A 20070-nucleotide genomic window follows, 5' to 3' on the forward strand; every position below is an offset into this window, starting at 1 on the left:
AGAGTACAAAAGGCTAATGCTGCTGTTAATGCTGGTTAAATATTTTCTAGCAAGCCACTATGAAACAGCAAGAAAGAGCAACTCCAGACAACAAATGACACTTGTTTTTTGTGGGTAAGAACTGTAGAGGTTATACAGCCCTCAAATCACTGAAATAACAAGTGATTTTTTTTCTTCCCACTTATCTGTAATTTCTGATTTTAAAATAATAGCCATGCATTGCTTTGTAATAAGGAGAAGCTTTCTTCTAACTAGAAAATTAGACAAGTTCAATGGAGGAGACTTCTGAAAACACAAAAAAAGCACAAAGGAAAAAGAAAAACAAAAAATGCTAATTATTTCATTATCTATAGCCATTTATTCAATACGTTCTTTTCTTCTGGCCTTATTACAATTGAAAAAAAATGTAACTTATGCATATATATTTTTATAAAAGTATTATACCATAACCTGGCATATAGTCAGCTTGCTTCCTAAGAGAATCATGAGTATTTTCAGGTTTAAAAAAAGATCACACATTTAAAGTACCTGCCCAGGTGACAGCCTGACTAAGAGACTCAGTATCTCTGGGAGAGTGTGATCCAAATAGGAAGCCCAGGACACTGGGGTGGGTAGCCTACCCCTTCTCCAGAGGATCTTCCCAACCCAGGAATTGAACCAGGGTCTCCTGCATTGCAGGCGGATTCTTCACAGCTGAGCTACAAGGGTAGTCCCTAAAATAGTATCATTTTTTCAAATTTAAATGAATAAGTATCAACACAATTCTGGTTAACAATGAGCAGTGTTCTAATTTTCTGGAAATACCTTTTCTCTCTTACTTCCACATTCATTCATTTTATATTAGACATTATTTCAATATCATCCTGAGGTATTTATACTCTCTTTTTAAAAAGTTTTATTTATTTTTTTCTCCCAATTATTCTTATTAGTTGGAGGCTAATTACTTTACAATATTGTAGTGGTTTTTGCCATACATTGACATGAATCAGCCATGGATTTACATGTGGTCCCCATCCTGAACCCCTCTCCCACCTCCCTCCCCATCTCATCCCCCAGGGTCATCCCAGTGCACCAGCCCCGAGCACTTGTCTCATGCATATACTCTCTTGAATTTGGGCAACAGAGTTGCTATCTATGTCTATATTTAATAAAAAGAACAATTAGATCTATTTGGATTTTGGAGAGCTTTTTCATTTTATGCACATGGATCTTTACTAAGGCAAGTTTTACTTCATGATGTTTTTGTGAACAAAGCTTCATAAGCTTTGCTTCTGTTATAATTATTCTGATTTCGACCTGAGGAAGAAAAATCATAAAGTTCATGTTGGTTTCAAACACAAAAATGTTCACCTAGTATTCCAGTGTATTGAAAACTCACTGTCTACTCAACCCTCATCTTTTTCTGTTTCAAACAGTGAAGATAGCTTCAATTCTATATCATTAAGAGTAATGCTGTGATGAACACTTCTGTATATACGTGCCTCTATACTCCCCTATCCAGTTATTTCTTTCCGTCAACTTTCTAAACATGGAATTGTTCGGTCAAATGTTATAACACACACACGTTTTGCTGAAGGCTATGCCAATTTATCCCATCATGGGTACAGCATGGAATCACACTGGTGTTTTCATCAGCATGTCGCTGTTTGACATTAGAACACCCGCACACTTACTGACTATGCATTTCTCCTCCTGTTTCCTGCCTGCGAATGAACTCTGCACACTCATCTCGGGATGTTAATAGTTTTCTAAGGACACGGCTTGAATGCGGCTGGGGACCAGGTTCAGCCAGTTTTGGGGTGAACTTCCATGAGACCACAGTCACCGGCTCTGCCTTTCTGCCCTGCTGGCACAGAGCATTCACAAGCCGGTGATATGCGGCTTTTTCCTGCTCCCGGTCTCCCTCCAGTTCCTTTCTCTCACAGGCTTTCCTCATTTGTGGAATAAAGTGTAGTTTCAGTCTTTTGCCTGCGGTTCTCAACAGACACGACAAATGCTGCTTTTGACACCAAAAGGAACACCTCACTTGATGTCCCAGAAAGTCGAGGCCCAGATGGTTTAGAAATCCCCCGGCAGCACTGAGGAGCGGCATCCAGCCACGGTCTCGCTTGATCCTGCAGGCCCCTCTCAACGTGCACTGGGCCCAGGCAACATCGCAGCGAGCTCTGAGCGCCTCTGATCTTCCTGCGACAGCTGAGAGCCGGGAGCGCGGGCCTGCAGATGGCGCCGTGAAGTACCGCCTTCACCGAGGCAGCGACTTCTTCACAGGCTCGAATGAAAGGCAGCTCAGGGCCGGGCTCCAACCCTCAGACCCGGAGTCAGCGGGGCCGCAGAGCTGTCGCCTCTCTGCCCCTGACTCGCGTGGGGCTCCGGGCAGGTGACCAGACTCACCAGGCCCAGCCTCGCCGGGGATCACATGCAGAGATCGCCCACCTCTGAGGCAGACCCGCCCGTGACAGGGGGCCCAAGGAGCCCACGGGGCATGTCAGTAACTGACAGTAACAGCTCTTTTCTACACTGGGAGGCCCCGGAGGGCTGGGACGACACTGCCCAGGCTCACTGCGACACCCTCTGGCTTCGGATACCAGGTGGTACTGCCAGTGAACAAAAGAGGAGGGCTTTTCCATGAACAAAGCGGAAACGGACCCTAACCCTAATAATAATTTTCCATCAACCAATACATTTTAATGTTAGTTATTAATTTCACCCTCAAACAGTAGACAGTAGCAAGAATCACCCTCTCCTTGGGCGACATGGCATTTCTAAAGGGGATTCTCCAATCTCACGGGTGAGACCCCCACAGCAGGGATGGCAGAGCCCCCCGACTCAACCCTGCCTCTTTTGCTCAGAGAGGCCAGGCATTTGTTGGGTTCTGAACCTGGGTCTCCCAGATTCACAAGCTAGAACCCCCTCCACGGATTACTGTGTGAGACAAAAAGGCTTAGAAATATACACAGAACTCTAAAGGCCTCTGATAGACAGTGACCAAAATAGGGCAACTAATGGGATCACAAGTGGATCCAGAGACCTCTTTGCCTAAAACCTCAAAGTCTGGTCAGACCTATTTTTAAAAAGAAGGGAAAGAATCCATATCTTTGTCTGCTAGCACACACCGCTAATGGAAGGGGCAAGTCCTGGCGTTCTTTACGGTGTTTGGACGGGAGAAGGGATGACAGAGACAGTAATAATCGCCCTGGCTCAGCATTTCTGTTGTGGGGCTAGTCTCAGACTGACACGCGCAGTAGTGGAGAATCCCCATGACGGCCCTGTGGGGAAATGGACTGTTCTTCCCATTTTGTAGATGGGAGCAGCACAGAGCAGTTAGGCCACCAGCCTGGAGACCACGTGGACTGCACCTCCTCAAAGTGCTTTCCTTGTTCTGCCTTCTTTTGTAAATAAGTCCCTCGTCTTTTTTTTTTTTTTTTTTTAAATCTCACCACAGCTTGCAAGATCTTAGCTCCCCGACCAGGGATCAAAACTGCACCCCTGGAAGTGAAAGCACAGAGTTCTAACCACTGGACTGCCAGGGAATTCCCAAGTTCCTCATCTTTATTCAACACCTAGACTTTGAATATTTTTTATTCTCAGCAACATTTTAATATACTTCTTCTATTTCCTTTATGGATGGTTTTGCTGGCAGAAAGGTCAATTTTACCCTTCCTATCATTTGACGTAGGTACATGGAAATGGTTTTTTATCTACAACTCCACAGTTCAAGATTCCCTGTAATGACAGGAGAATAAGCAGACAGTGGTCTGTCACTTAAAAACCTGCTCAGGAGGAAGATAATAGGGTCAAGACATTTAACCACTCGGCTCAGACTGGAGCATGACAACTTCCGCTGAAAAGGTCTTCTGGATCCATAAATCTATCAAGTTCACTGTCATGGGGTCTTGGGTCTTTGAAAACAGCTCCTGCTCTTGTTGTTACTACATGTTTTCACTGGAAGATGGATCCCGTGAGAACTATCAGAAGGTGACAGTCACACAAACATTCTCTTGGTAAGTGCTGGCTGAGCCCAAGAAATAAAGAAAAACAAAGGGGTGGGGCCGGTGTGTGGAGGCAACATCTCCTGATCCAGGCTGCGGGCATCGTCTATCACTGTAAAGTAACAGGCTGGGTGTGCACGCAGGCAGTGTGATCACACACCCTGGGCTGCTTCTAGCCAGACCTCCTCTTGGGAGTAGCTTTCCTTTCCTCATGCCCCGAACACTGCATCCAGGGGCCTACTGCCTCTTTAGACCAGGCACACCAGTCACCGTGAAAAGCAGCGATCTGTGATGAGAAGGAAGAACAGAGCACGCTCTCTTAGTTTCCCGCATGTAAAATTTTTCAACACCAGTAACTCACCAGCAAACTGTAGAAGAACTCATGGACGAAGAGCCCCATGGCGCAGATCAGCAGGTACAGCAGATGATAAAGGAACTCGACATCCAGAACCATGGCCCGGTAGCCTCTGGTGAATGTCCCACAGTTGCCCACAAAGCTCATCAGAAAAATGATCTTATTGCAGACCTGAGAACAATGACAGCCACAGTGAGAGGAGCACGGACCAAGTCAGACCTGAGACTCTTGGTGAGAACTGACAGCGACCCGCCCTCAACCATCTTTCGGCGCCTCGCCCCAAACAGAAGCTTCCTTTTGCACCAAGTGCCCACCGGATGCACCAAGAATGGTTCTGTGGATCTCAGTCATTTCATTACTTTGCTTTTCAGGCATATTGCAAGTTAATGTGACAGTCAGGTAACTCCATGTGCAACACTAATCAAGTGGCATTTGTACATGACAAAAACAAAATTTGCACATACTGAAATTATGATTTTCAAGATGAGATATGAATCATTTCTAACATTCTAACGTGAGTGAGTCAAACACAGAAGTCACCTCAATCCACGAACCCTGTGATTAGCATGATTAAAAGTGTTTTCTGAATTCCTGTTACATTTTAGGCATTAGAGTGTTGCAATCTAATGAGAAGCATCCAGCTCTTGTTATCCACTGCTCCTAATTCTACATGGAAAAACAGCTTTCTTGGGGTGGTAGGGGAAATAGGGGACTTCAGGACGAGTTCTAGTCCCCTGCCCCCCTTTCCGGAAATAACTTCTATTTTACCTCTGGGGATCCATTCCTTCCTTTGTATTGGTCCTTGAGGTCTGGGTGGGGCTCCATCCTGGCCAATCAGAGTACTGTATTGCCCTGGCAACAATGATTGGCTCAGAGATGGGCATGTGACCAAAAGGAGTCAATGACACCCCCTGAGATCTCTGCTGGGACTGCAGCTAAGACAATTTTGCTCTTTATCCCTGACCTTGAACCTGAGAGAAAGTGAGCTCTGAGGCTGCTGGCATCCATCCTGCATTATCACAGAGCCCGAGGGGACCAGCAGTGCAGAAGCAAACAAGAGGAACTGAGCCCTTATGCTATCGTCTGGACTCCTGGATTCAGCTACACCTGAAGCCAGTCTCTTGATTCTCAGTCACATTTTCTTCTTTGCTTATTAGCATGGAGTAGGTTTTCTGACCCTTGCAACTGAAGGCTGACCTACTGTCTAAGATAGTCCCACCTCTGATAGAAATCCCAAGCTTGCAAGTCTGCCTTTAGCAACACGTTGCTAGAAAAACCTAAGTCAGGAGAAAGCCAGAGAGAATGCGCTTTGGCTGCACTTTGTAAAACCATGTCCTGCCACCCGAGCTAGCTTGGCCACAGGTGCTAGGGAAACGCTGCCAGTTAATCTGGTGGGTCAGTGCAAGTGAGCTTCTCAGCAATCAGATAAGGGAGGAAGCCAACACCCATGGAGAAGGTTCGGCTTTCTCAGACAGGCTCGACTTTCAATCTACCAGGTCTCTCTTTCCTTAATATTCTAACCTTTGCCAGTGTCAGATCTTTTTTAGGGTGAGAAAACATCATTGATTCTGAATGAACTGTGCTGAGGTTTCCAAGAGAGGAAAAAAAGGCCATGCTCTGGTTGGCATTCCAGGACCTCCAGCATGTCATGCCCTACAATCGTAACAACGGAGCAATTTGCTTTACCTCAATCTGCCCTCCTCTTTAACTTCTGCTCAGTTTTCTCACAGCTACGTTTACTTCTCCCATTGCTCATGTAAGTATTCTTTTTTAAAAATCCCCTCTAAATAACTGTTTATTATTTCAGTTCTCCTCCTGGGGCTAATGTTATTATGAATGGTCATCAATTATCTACATGGAGTCTTTCTCCCAACTGGTTTCTGTTACAGAAGAGAACACTCTGGAATGACTAAAGGCCAGAGAAACCAAAGAATTAACTCACAGAAGACAACCTCTGAAATAATGTTTTTTCCTTCTATTTGTGTCTTCTGTATTTGTTTCTTAAGAAAGTTCCGCTCACTGCAGGTGAAGCCTGCATTCCCTCCTTTGGCACTTATGTGTCTCTTTCACCCTGGTCATGCATTTCTAAATGCCAGGCCTAACACGAACAGCTTGTCTTGTCACCTCAAGTCAAGTCACTCAACAACTCAGGTCTATCTGCACCCTGAAAACCAGGTCTTGCATGACTTCAGGGTAGCTGGCTGCATTATTCCTCTCCCAGTCTTCCGTGACTGAAAATTTGCAGTTATTCTTGCCTGCTTCACCACCCAGTGAAGACAGGAATACCTTCGCTGCCTAGAGAAAAGGACCCAGATGAAGCCACGTACCGTTTTCAGGCGTAAAGTTCAGACCCTATGCCCACCATGTGTCACCATTTCCTCCAAAGCTCTGACATCTGTATCTTCATTCTCCACTATGATCAAGAGGCAGGCTTGTCTCATGTAAGGGGGACATGGCCCCCTAAGGGGTCCCCCTGCCTCCAGTCCCCCCACCTCAAATCCATATATATATTCACGCCACTACCAAGGGAATTTTCTCAACGATACTTTGCTTATGCCACCTCTCTGCTCAAAAACCCTGAGTCAGGGACCTTCCTGGTGGTCCAGTGGTCAGGACTTCACCTTCTAATGCAGCGGGTGCGGGTGTGATCCCTGGCCAGGGAGCTAAGATCCTACATGTCTCTCGGCCAAAAGACCAAAATATAAAACAGAAACTGTGTTGTGGTATATTCAATAAAGACTTTGCAGATGGTCCACATTGGAAAAAAATCTTTAAAACAAAATCAAAAAGCCCTGAGTCACTTACCAGTATTGGGAATAGAATTTCCCAACCTATACTCCATATGACACTAATTCCAAGTTACACTTTACAAAACACGTGGGCAAATAAGTTTGGGAAATATGAAGACCTGGTATTCCCTTCTTAGAGATTCATCATGCGTTAAAGTGAAAGTTGCTCAGTCGTGTCCGACTCTTTCCAACTCCATGGACTATACAGTCCATGGAATTCTCCAGGCCAGAATACTGGAGTAGGTAGCCTTTCCCTTCTCCAGGGGATCTTCCCGACCCAGGAATTGAACCGGGGTCTCCTGCATTGCAGGCGGATTCTTTACCAGCTGAGCTATGAGAGAAGCCCTCATGCGTTATCAGTAGGTTAAAGTCTCAGAAATCTTTCAGTAAAAAACCTTGCATTTTCCTTGATCCAGCATTTCCCACATTAATTTGACTAAGGAAGTCCCTTTTCACCCAAGATTTATCAAATTAGGACAGGCCCACCTGGAGGATGGAGCCCCAGTGGGTTTTCCCAAAGTTCGGGTTCAGGTTCCTTGTCCAGAATCAGGCCCTATACTTCAGTACATGAACCACTGAGGAGGCAAAACTCAACTGTTGGCTGTCCCTTGAGAAGGTCTGGGCTTTCCTGGCTGCTTCCACCAGTGGGGAGAATGCTCCTCCCAGTCCCTGCCTCCTGGCCTGATGGTTTCCATTCTTTGAGCCAAAACTTCAATCCCGCCTCCTCCTCTTAAGCATGTCAGCTTAAAGTCGCTTCTTGTCCTCTCACACCCTTACTGCCCCTGCCATCTGTCCCCATCTGGGGACATTTATCATTGCCCTAAATTACGGCGTTAACCTATTTTGCAATATCACTTCCATTTTTATGCAGTGACTTCAGTTTCCTTATATGCTCAGGGCAGAAACCTCTGGAAAGTGGTTTTAGATGCCCACAGGTCCCAACTTGTTCCTTCTTTTTGGCAGGAAACCTCTCCAATTTATGGCTTGGTTATCAGTCATGTCCATTTTCTAAGAATTCCACAGAGGGAGTCGGCGTCCATCCTTGCACCCTGGAAGCACACTGGAAGCTTTGGAAGCACTGAAACGGCACTTCCAAACGTCACTACTGACTTTGCGGTAACCCTCCTGACCTCTGGCTTCTCTTCTGACCGTTCCACCTGCTCCCTCTCTCTGAACAGTCCCTCTTGCCTCTCTGCTCTGTTCTCTGCGGTCCTCACTGGAAATGGGGGCTGTGTTCACGTGCAGTCATTTGACTTCCTGACTAGAACCTCTCATCCTAGCACACCTATGACCCGATGGGCACGATGAACCCAAATCTCAGCATCTCTCTCCCTTTGCTTAATTCCAAGAGAAATGTTCCCTGACAATGAGACTGCCAGTGTCTGCAGAGCACATGAAGGGGTCCGCTGTCCCGTGAGAAGGTGAAGAGGGTGATGGCCATCTGAAGCTCTCCTCTGCTGTTTTAACAGCTGACCCCAAGGATATATTTTTCTGCACTTAAGGCACAGGCCAAGATTCCAGGGAGAATGGAAGGCACTCCTACTCAGGTGGAAACAAACAAAAAAATGGCAAGGAAGGGATTCGCACTTACGTTGAAAGCTCCCAGAAGAAACAACGTGGGTTGCAGCCCGACGGAAAATATCAACCGGAGAATCGTGGAAGCGATTAAGGCCCGGATGCCGTGGGGCTTGGGGAGGGCGATGACGATGGCCAGAGAGATGAGCATGGCCGTCCACAGCAGCCCCGACCAGTGCGGCTCCAGGGTCCCTGCAACCAGGAGGCAGAGCTCTCAGAGGTCAGGGCTTTCCCCTCACACAGGGGACACACCGGAGCGGGTTCAGTGGCAATTGCTTCAACCAGCTCTCTGGGGTGCCTTGTCCCAACCCGGACCTCCAGGTTTCTGCCCCAGACATAACCAGTCACGTGCATGTTGTCTTACCCCTAAGCCTTCGGCGTGTTCTTTCTCCCTGGGAAATGCTCTCCCTTTCCTATTCACCTGAGGTCTTAGCTTAGATGTCACCTCTTCCAGGGGGCGTCCCAGGTGGCACGAGTTGGTAAAGAACCTGCCTGCCAATGCAGGGAACATAAACAGACGTGGGTTCGATCCCTGTGTTGGGAAGATCCCCTGGAGGAGGGCATGGCAACCCCGTCGAGTATTCTTGCCTGGAGAATCTCCATGGACAGAGGAGCCTGGCAGGCTACAGTCCATGGGGTCGCAAAGAGTTGGACGTGACTGAAGTGACTCAGCACGCACGCACGCACGAACCTCTCACAGGAAGCCTCCCCCACCCCCTTTCTCCTCACAAAATAGGCCAGGTGCTCCTTCTGTCTCTGACCCTCGGTATCCCTGCTCAGCCCTGTGGGATACTGTTTCCTAGCAGTCATTGCCCCCTCTTCCAAGCCCCATCCCCACTGGACTCCAACCTCCCCAAGGGAAGCACTGAGTACCCAGCAGGCACCCATCAAATAGGTTTGTTCCATAAGCAAAACTCATCCATGTGTCACACTTCACTCTTCAGGGAGGCGAACTGGAAGAACAGACTTCTAATTTCTATTAAAAGTATGCAAAGGAAAATTGCAGGTCCCCTGCCCGCATCAGATTTCTTCAAGGGAAGGAGGAAAGCAACTTCCGTATCATTAGCATCATCCTACAATTAGATTATCCTTGTAGTCAAAGAGCTTATACCAGTTTCTGTCATCTCTTGCTATTGCAAGTTCTATTTAGAGTGTCCCACGAGACGGCTCGGTTATATAACATGAGCCAACAGGGCTAAAAATAAGGTTCTGTAAAACACTCATTAAAAAAAAAACACCCCTATTTCAAATGCTGTCACATTTTGAGTTCCCTTCAGATGTAAACAAGCAACACTACATGATTAAGGCTGCTTATATAAAGGAGTTTCACTTCTCCAGAGCTGCCTGGATGGCCGCACCGCCTGGGAAAGCGACGTCCTTGCGGGTCCCAGGCTCTCCCACCGGCCTGTGGGTTGCCCTAGTTCAGTCTGTCCACACCTGCCAAGACTCACCTTCCCTCTGAGAACTGTCCCCCAACCCCAGCCACCTGCCTCTTCCCTTTTGATATCTTTCCAAAGGAGAATCTGATCAGGGATGGGCACTGAAAGGCAGAAGCTTTTCAGAAATGCAGGAAGAAGTAGGTACGAGGGTCAGGTGTGTCCCTTCCTGTGCATTTAACAATTGTAGGATGTGGTATCAAGCCCTTCATGTGGATGAGCATTTATTTTCTCCTCTTGGGCACTCTATGAGGGTACTATGATCACCTCCAATTTACCCCAGAGGAAATGGGAGTCTTGGGCTACGTACCTCACCTAAGGTGACACAGAATCTACCACGAATATACATGTCACCAGAGTTGATGGTCCTTAGTGAAAGTGAAGTGAATTCGCTCAGTCATGTCCGACTCTTTGCGGCCCCATGGACTGTAGCCCACCAGGCTCCTCCATCCACGGGATTCTCCAGGCACGAATACTGGAGTAGGTTGCCATTTCCTTCTCCAGGGGATTTTCCTGACCCAGGGATCAAACCCAGGTCTCCCGCATTGCAGGCAGACGCTTTAACCTCTGAGCCACAAGGGAAGCCCCAGTGATGGTCCTTAACCATCATTAAAAAAAAAAAATCCATCCATTTTAAGTGCATGACTGTGGGCAGGTTACACAGTCATCTAACCACATGTAACTGCTAACACAATTGAGACATAAATATCATATCACACTAAGAGGTTTCCTTGCGCCCTTGGCAGCTGACGCCTCGCCCCGTGTCCACTCCCAAGCAACACCTGATCTGCTTTCTACCACTGCAGCTTTGCATTTTCCAGAATTTCATAAAAACTGGAAAAATAATATTAGTAGGTGGTTTTAAAAAAATTCTTTCACTTAGCAAAATTTTTAAGATTCATTCATGTTATTGTGCATATTAATAGCTTGTTTTTTCTATTGCTGAGTAGTGGTCCATAACACGGACCATAACATGTCATTTATCTATCTGCTCAACAATTAATGGATAGTGGGGGTGTTTCCAGATTGAAGTTATGACGAAAGATGCTACTGGGAAACTTCAAGTACAAGTTCTGGGGTAGGGATATGCTTTCACTTCTCTTGGACAAAAACATGGAAATAGAAATGAGAACCCTAAGGATATATTTAACTTTAGAAGACCTAACCATACTATTTTCCAAACTGATGCTACACTTTCCCTTTTCATCACTAACATATGGGAGTTGCAGTGTTCCAGATCATCACCAATATTTGGTACTGTCAGTCATTCTAATTTTAGTCATTCGAGTAGGTTTCTCGTAACATATCTTGGCGGTTTTCATTTGCATTTTTCTAATAACTACTGATGTTGAATATCTTCTTTTTTTTAAATATCTTTTTATGTTCTTATTGACCACTCATATATCTTTTTTTGTGTGAAATATCTGATCAAATCTTTTGCCCATTATTTTAATTGGGTAGTCTTTTTATTATTGGGTTATAAGAGTTCTTCCTATAGGCTAGATATAAGCCTTTTGTCTGACATGTTTTTTAAGTATTTTTGCCCAGCTTGTGGCTTACCTTTCATTTTCTTAAGCACTTAATCATCATCTTAAATTACCTCTTAACATCCCAGTATAATAAATGTGACCAGTACAACACATGTACCCAAATCCTGAAAGAGACAATATAAAAAATCTGCTGTCTTCCCACTAAAAAAGCAGAGTTAAAAATCACTGCTAGATATGTAAAATAAATAGCTAGTTGGAAGCTGCTGTGTAATAAAGGGAGCTAAACTTGGTGCTCTGTGATGACCTAGGCATGGGTAACGGAATTGGGGAGGGTAGGAGGGAGACCTAAGAGGAAGGGGATTTATGTACACATATGGCTGATTCATGAGGTTGTATAGCAGAAATTAACACAACACTGTAAAGCAGTTATCCTCCAATTAAAAAAATTATTGGAAAAACATTAATGTTAGATTCCAAAGAAACAATTATAGAAAGATTTCTTTGAGACAACTGGAGAAACACAAATGGGGACAGGCTATTTATTGTTTTATGATATATTGTTAGGTTTTTTAGATATGAGAATGCTATGGTGATTATACACATTTAAAAATATTCTCTGAAGTTAAGAGATGCACAGTGAAACAAGATGTCTAGACTTCTTGAAAATCTTGCGGAAAATACAGGAGTATAAATAAAACAAAACAGGCAAAATGTTGTTAAAGCTGGGCCGATGGGTACATGGCAGTTTATTATATTCTTCTTTCCACTTGTGTACAGATTTGAAAATTCCAACAGTAAGAAAGTTTAAAAAGTAGTACTTTATGGGATTTAATCACCATGGCATGCTTACAAATTCTTTAAGAATACTGAAGCTGCCAAATTTTCATGCTTTTTAAAGACTGTGTGACTCTCAGTTCTCAACTAAAGGGGAAAAAATACTTTTGAAAAGGAGCTTTTAAGGCCACAGTGTCCTCGGCAGCCCCAAGCCTTTTAGGTCAGAAAGCCACACTGGTATACGCAGCAAGGTCAATAAACTCCTGCTGGAGGGACATTTTGGAAACCCTAGTTTCAGGATTCAACAAGAACAAATATTTCTCTTAAAAACATACTTTCAGGTAACCTATCAGATTTTGTTTCTAGACAGGGCTGAAACAACCTTCTTCCTGAAGATGGTCAACAGTGAGTATAGATGTCCCCAGAATACGTTTAAAAGAAAAAAATAAATCCCTCAGTGAGTTGATGTGTTTGAGGGGAATTTCTGTCACTGTATAATGGAAAGGACTTTCTTAGGTCAGATCAATCTCCTTCTCTCCAGGGACATCTAATTATGTTTTCTGTTGAGTCCATCGACCAAAGTTCTGAAGCCCACACTGCCAAAACAGTAAGGCTAGATTTCTATAGATCCAGGGTCAATGCCACCTTGAATGCTACGTTGTAAAGCTGGAAGGACCGTTAACAATCATCATGGGTAAGAAACAGGATGCTCCAGAGATCCTGACTGGGTCAAAATTATTTTCTCCTGACCACTATGGGAATTTCCAAATCCACACCTAGGTGTCACAACTACTGACTCAACCTAAGCACTGCTTAATTAGGGAGGACAAGGAGGATGAACTGAAGTGGTTTGCCCAGAGTCATGTGGCAGGTGAATGTTAGGGCCAGGCCTGTTCACCAAGTCCAGACTCTGTAGGTCTAGCTGTTCCACTGGATGAGGCTTATCACTGAAGAGGAGGGAGCTATCAATGAACTGTCCCCAGACAGTGACCTCAAAACTGCCCTAAGTGACCAGTGAAGAAAATGGCCAAGGTACAGAACAACAATCAGTTTTAAATATTCTTTAAAGAAGTGGAGGGGGAAAACGAACATACCCCCAAAGTAACAGCTGAAGAATCTGCTGTGATGTGATAGCCCCCTGGAGGTGAGAAGAGGGCTCCGTCCCCTCCACCTGACCCGTTAGCTGAACACTAAACTTCCACCTCTGCTGACTGGCAGCCCAGCGCAGGCAGACACTCCCCACAAGAACACCATGAAGTGCTGTGGACCTGCCCAACTCTTCAGACAGGGACACCAGGAATCCTGACAGTGCATTTTAAAGGAACATACCCCTTGGGCTTGTGTTTAAGCACTGCCTTGGGCGGAAAACATCACTCCAATGAAGCCTTCCACAAGGCTTCAGGCTCAACTGAAAAGGTAAAGCCTTAAGTGAGTAAGTTAGATATACCATAGAACACACAATCACTTTTAAATTGGACCTTAAATTTACTTCAGTTGTGTACACATCTGCATTATTAAACTCCAGAGCAGAGTTTGCTCTGGATTTACCTCTGTTTTTTTTTTTTTTTTTCTTCTCTTTTATTCTGTTACTTTTTGGGGCTCTTCATCCCATTGTTTCACACAAGGTAGCTATTGCCAGGTTGCGACAAACACAAGGGAAGTGATCTGCCAAAAAGCTCTGATGAGAAATTGACTTGAAAAGTCAGCCTCCCAGGAGGCAGTCGCAGGTGTCAGAAAAGGGGGCCATGGAAGTTTAACAGAAGGGGAGCCCCCAGAACTCCACAATTGTAAATGTCTCCAGAGGGCTGTTAAACAGAGGAGCCCCAAACAGAAAACTGCTCTTCCTAAGTGGTTTGCCTTTTCTCCAGAAAATGTGTAGAATATGCACCCAGATGACCAGGAGATGGGGTAAGGAAATCTGTGAAGACCATGGACAGCATGTCTCATTATGTGAACAATAGCACGCAGCTCTTAATTGACTAAAAAGCCAAGGATGTGTGGTCTAAAGTCATTCACGCTCTGTCTCCTGTTACCTCTTGCCAAATAAATAAATAAATTCCAGAGATTATTTTTTACAAATTCTTTAGTTTGAAATCAATTCCACAAGTATGGCATAGGAAAAAAATCTACTGGACTGAGCATCAAAGTTATCTACATTCATTCTAGGATTAGCTCAGCTGCTAAGGGGCTGTGTGTCTTTGGCTAAATCTCTCAGCTTCTCTGATACATAGTTTCCTGACATACAAAACAAGGAGGTTAAGATGATCTCTTACTGTTTTAATACAACATATTGCTTCTCAAATAAATATGGATAAACAGTTTATATGATTTCAAATTAGATTTAAAAATAAAACCATGGTGTATCACCTCATACCAGTCAGAATAGCCATTACCAAAAATCTACAAATAGTAAGTACTGTGGAGGATGTGGAGAAAAGGGAACCCTCCTACACTGTTGGTGGCGATGCAAACTGACACAGCCCTTATGGAGAACAGCATGGAGATTTCTTAAAAAGAATAGAAGTACATATACCGTGTGACCCAGCAGCCCCACTACTGGGCCCATGCCCTGAGAAAGCCATAATTTAAAGAGACACATCACCCCAATGTTCACAGCGGCACTGTTTACAATAGCCAGGACATGGAAGCAACCTGGACGTTCACCGACAGATGAATGGATAAAGACGCTGTGGTATGTATACACAGTGGAATATTACCGAGCCATACAAAAGAACGAATCTCAGTCCGTTCTAGTGAGGTGGATGACCCTGGAGCCTGTTATACAAAGTGAAGTAGGTCAGAGAGAAACAAATCCAGTGTACGAACGCCTATGTAAGTGAATCTAGAAAAACAGTATTATTGATGAACCTCCTTGCAGGGAAGGAATGGAGCTGCAGATGTACAGAAGGGGCTTGTGGACACAGTGGCGGAAGGAGACAGTGGGGTGAATGGAGAAGGCAGCATCAACCTGTCCACACTATCAGGCATCAGACGGACAGCTGCCGAGGAGCGGCTGTGGAACTCACAGGGCCCAGTCTGGTTCTCTGTGGCGACTTGGAGGGACGACAATGTGGAGGGAAGGAAGGTGCCAGAGGGAGAGGATGGACATCTAATTATGGCTGACTCATGTTGCTTATGGCAGAAACCAACACAACATTGCAAAAGTTAAAACACAAAAAACAAGCAAAAGATAAACTCGTGGTAGAAGTTACACTCTCATCGTGTCTGAAAACAGGGAACTAGGATCCCATCAATTGCACCAGTACTACCAGGGATCCCATTTAAGACACAAGTCACAGCCATCCTGCTGTTTCTAGAAGTTTCCTTGAAATTAAAAGATTCGGGCAGTACCTCCTCGGACTCCTTTGAAAGGGTAGAAAAACGCCACAAGCAGGTTCATCAGGACGGCCAGGTTGAATGAGATGCTACTCCAGAAAGACATGTTGCGGGCGCACCAGTACAGGACGGGCTGGGCTGTGAAAACAAAGAGGGAACCCCATGAGGTCCGAGACTGCGAGCCAGAACGCCGCCATTCCACAGGCCCTCCTCCCGCTCGGCCCCTACAAGCCCACTTTTGTTCCCAGTTTTCACCAAACATTAAAAATGGTCACTTGTTTTCAAGCTGACTCATAAGCTCAGAACGACATCAGATGGGTTTGTTTCTGTTGGGAGTCCTTACTGGAACAGAAGAGGAATTGGGGGACAAGGAAGAGAAGAAAGGGGAAAAGCTGGAGCATCTAAAAACCCCGCATGCCCCCGTCAGCATCATCAGTTATGGAATCTGGGGGGTTATCCAGGGTTCACGTGCCAAGTCCTCAGCTCCCCCTGGGGCCCTGGGACTGGAGGAGATGCCCAAGGAGACTGGAGAACTCAATGAGCCTTTGAGAAGTGGGGGGTACTGGTGGGGGGGGCACACACAGCATTCAGAGTCAGCCCAGCTGGGCCCCAGGCTAGGAATGTTACCACTTCCACACGCCTTCCTGCTTGAAATTCTTCACCGAGTCACTGATGCCTGAAAGCAAGACAATAGCCCCTTTCCCACCACCAAGTCATCCACCATTTTCCAGAAGAGGAACCAGAAATAGGAGCTCTGCCTGGATGGTCAGCAGCCAAGCTCCATTTCCAAAGGCTACAGTAGAGAAAGGATGGGGCCCCAAAGCCCTCCCAAAGGGCAGGAGACCCTTGAGGCAGTTATTGTTCAGTTGCTCAGTCATGTCCGACTCCTTGTGACCCCTTCGATGGCAGCATGCCAGGCCTCCATGTCCCTCACTATTTTCCAAAGTTTGCCCAAACCCATGTCCATTGAGCTGGTGATGCCATCCAACCATCTCATCCTCTGTTGTCCCCTTCTCCTCTTTGCCCTCAGTCTTTCCCAGTATCAGGCTCTTTCCCAGTGAGTCGGCTCTTCGCATCAGGTGGCCAAAGTATTGGAGCTTCAGTATCAGTCCTTCCAGTGAATATTCAGGGTTAACTTCCTTTAGGATGGACTGGTTAGATCTCCTTGCTGTCCACGGGACTCTCAAGAGTCTTCTCCAGCACCCCAGTTTGAAAGCATCAGGTCTCAGGCAGTGCTACCGTCCTATCCCATTGTTACTGACAGGTGACACCACACTGGCTGCATCTCAGCTGAGGACAAGCCGGTGGCCACACTGTGTGCACGGGTGCTTCCTTTTCCTCTGAATTCTTCGGTGGCACCTTACACTTAGGAAGATGCTTAAGAATAGCTATGGGGGGAATAATTTCCATCTCACGCCAGAGGCAAAGTTTCCAGAAGATAGGCTCATTCAACATAATTCTCCTCTAAAGCGAAATGTGGAGTAGGTGAAAATGGGTGTCTAGCGTGTTATTTCTCTTTCCCGATGAAGTCACCGTTTCACTCTAGGACAGCAGCCAGTGACAAATCCGATGACTCTATAACGATGCCTATAGCAGTAACCAAGCCTTCACAAGCTTCTAGCCAAAAGAAAGTTATGGCGCAATTACACAGAGCCCTGGATAATTTAATAACTGCTCATTTTCAAGCTCGCACTTGGTAAGAGGCCATGTTTCCAAACCGCTGAGTTTTGGAGCTATAAGCAGCATCTGGTTTAACATCTCTCATTTGATAAATGAGGGAAACTGAGGCCCAGCCGAGGATAGAAGCTTTGGCAATCTCATCCCCTCATCTCAGAGACCCCTGGGCTCAATGACAAGGACACAGTTAAGGGGCTCATGTCACCATTTAGCAGAGGAGTCGCCCAGTAATCAGTCAACCTGATTTCCCGGAGTTTGTTTTATTTTATAAGCTATTAATAATTGCTGAAGCCAATTGAAGATGAGAAACCACTTGCTCTGGAGACAATAACTGTTGGTGTTTTTTCTGGGATTAAAGCCCATTCCTGATCTGAATATGAAAACTCTGAACAGCATAGAAGAAACAATGGCAAGGATGGCCAAGGGCTGACTGATGGGAACATGGGAATTTACAACATCCTCCCCCCACCAGTGTGTGGGTAACAGACTAACAAGAAGTGAAAAGCTAAAAAGGCAGGAAATGGCAGAAATCAGTGAGGGGTAAGCCAGGATTCTCTTCAGGGGGAGCTCTCAACCCGAACCAAGTGTAAGAATAGCCATTGCTTGATGCTTTAACATGACTCTAATAAATGCTCCTCAACTCTGGCATACAGTTCCCAAACCTGACTTTTATAAGGCTAACACTGTACTTAAATTGTGGTGTCACTCTGAATATGAACAAATATTCAACCCTTTAAGGCAACTGGGTATCCACACAGGTGCAAGAAGACAGGGTACCATGATCCCAGAAGGGCAGGCGATTTAAGTAACTGCACCCAGGGCATCTTCTGCTAACCCTCTTATCCTAGTTTATTTTCTTTTTAAGGAACTGGGGCTTGCTGAAGACATAGACTCCATGTGCATATAGAGCAATGGAACTTCCCACTCTATTCCAATGAATAAATCATGAGGGTGAAGGACAGGGAAGCCTGGTATGTTGCAGCCCATGGGGTCGCAAGGAGTCAGACAGGACTGAGTGCCTGAACAACAAAACACCACATAACACCAAGTGACAAATTGTCAGCCTTTGCAGCTCTGCCTCAGTTTCCTTTCACTACTTTCTAGTTTTCTTAGCCCAGAGTTTTCTCATCCCTGGGGCCAGGAGAATGTATCAGAGAGACACCGTGGATGGAGGATGTGAATGCACACAAGTGTGTGTGTGTGTGTGTGTGTGTGTGTGTGAGTGTGTCTATTGAGTAAAGCAGGGAAGAGGGTTTCAAGAGAATATAGGAACTAAGTATCTTAACACTTGAAGAAGAAAAGATGAAGCAACATGTGTCTCAGACACACCTCCGTGTATATCTGAGCCCCAGCTACAGATTCTCCAAGGCATAGATGATTCCCGGTGACACTTTCAGGAAAAAGTAAAGCACCTTCATAAACAAGTCAGAGAACTCTTTTCTGCAGACGCATCAGAAGAGAAATAAGCTACTTAGAGGGGAAAATGTATTTCATTTTAATTGCACTTCTAATGAGTACATTTCTCCTCTTCCTAAATATGCAAATCATGTTTAATTCAGTTATTACTTTCAATTTTTCTCTTACCAGCAGAGCTATGAAGCCAATTAAAATCTCAGTTGACAACCGTAGCTGTGTTTAAGCTTCACTGAAACAAAAACTGCTTTTGAAACAAAGACAGACCAAGTAAGAGAAGGTATTAGCTACAAAGCAATAGAAAACCTGGAATGATGAGTTGGTCATTCCTTGATCAACCAATCCATCGTGCAGTCCTAATTCCCCACTTTTTAGGTGAGGGCCTAGAAGAGGTTTAGTCATCTGCCCAGGCCACAAAGCCAGTGGGTGATGGAAGGAGAACCAATTCAGAGATCCCCACCTCTTGCAGCTGAGGTCTCCCTACTCTGCCAGGCTGAAGACAACATCTCAGAAAGAGGGATGACAAGGTCTCTTACCTCATCATAAAAGATGAAAATCTTTCTTTTAATTCATAAGCCCCCTGGAGAGCCTATTACCTATTGGATAACACAATTCAGAGAGAATGAATAAATCTGACCAGTCTTGGCATCAGTACTTAGTAGACCTATATATTAGAAAGGGTAAACTCTTTTTTTTTTAATTCACGTGTTCAAGGTTGTGCTGAGTCTTCGTTGCTGCACGTGGGCTTTCTCTAGTTGTGGCAGCTGGGCGCTACTCTTTGTGGTGGCTTCTCTTGTTGCAGATCACAGGCTCTGGGCACTCAAGTTTCAGTACTTGTTGCACGTGGGCTCAGAAGCTGTGGCCTGCAGGCTCTAGAGCGCGGACTCAGTAGCTGTGGTGCGTGGGCGTAGTTGCTCCCCACATGTGGAATCTTCCCAGACCAGGGATCAAACCCATGTTCCCTGCATTGGCAGATAAGATTCCTATCCACCACACCACCAGGGAAGTCCAAAACCACTGTTCTAATAACCATCATGGAGGTCTGGATGAAGCAAACCGTGACTTCAGGATCATCTCCTAAAGTGGGCATCATGGACTATTTCAAAGAAGAGCAAAATCAACAAAGAGGAAGTTCCCTTCTACTGAACGCCATAGCTGAGAAGACAAGAATACACATAGGGTCTCTGTCTACCTTTTTGGGTATCCTTCTTATCTGACTACATGAGCACGGTGCTG

At 45.4% G+C, this 20070-nt stretch overlaps 1 protein-coding gene across 6 annotated transcripts in view; it reads right to left on the bottom strand.

Annotated features, from left to right (window-relative positions):
* The window catches only part of ITPR1 (inositol 1,4,5-trisphosphate receptor type 1), a 345755-nt gene that overhangs the window by 37871 nt on the left and 287814 nt on the right, over window positions 1-20070 (bottom strand). For all 6 annotated transcript variants that reach the window (XM_065933259.1, XM_065933257.1, XM_065933262.1 and 3 more), the window contains 3 exons: window positions 15760-15882; window positions 8725-8900; window positions 4351-4515 (listed from right to left, as the gene is read on the bottom strand). In XM_065933259.1, coding sequence (XP_065789331.1) covers window positions 4351-4515; window positions 8725-8900; window positions 15760-15882 — 464 coding nt within the window. The remainder of the gene's footprint in view (window positions 1-4350; window positions 4516-8724; window positions 8901-15759; window positions 15883-20070) is intronic.

This window comes from Muntiacus reevesi, chromosome 4, assembly GCF_963930625.1.
Source record: "Muntiacus reevesi chromosome 4, mMunRee1.1, whole genome shotgun sequence".
Lineage (NCBI taxonomy): Eukaryota > Metazoa > Chordata > Mammalia > Artiodactyla > Cervidae > Muntiacus > Muntiacus reevesi.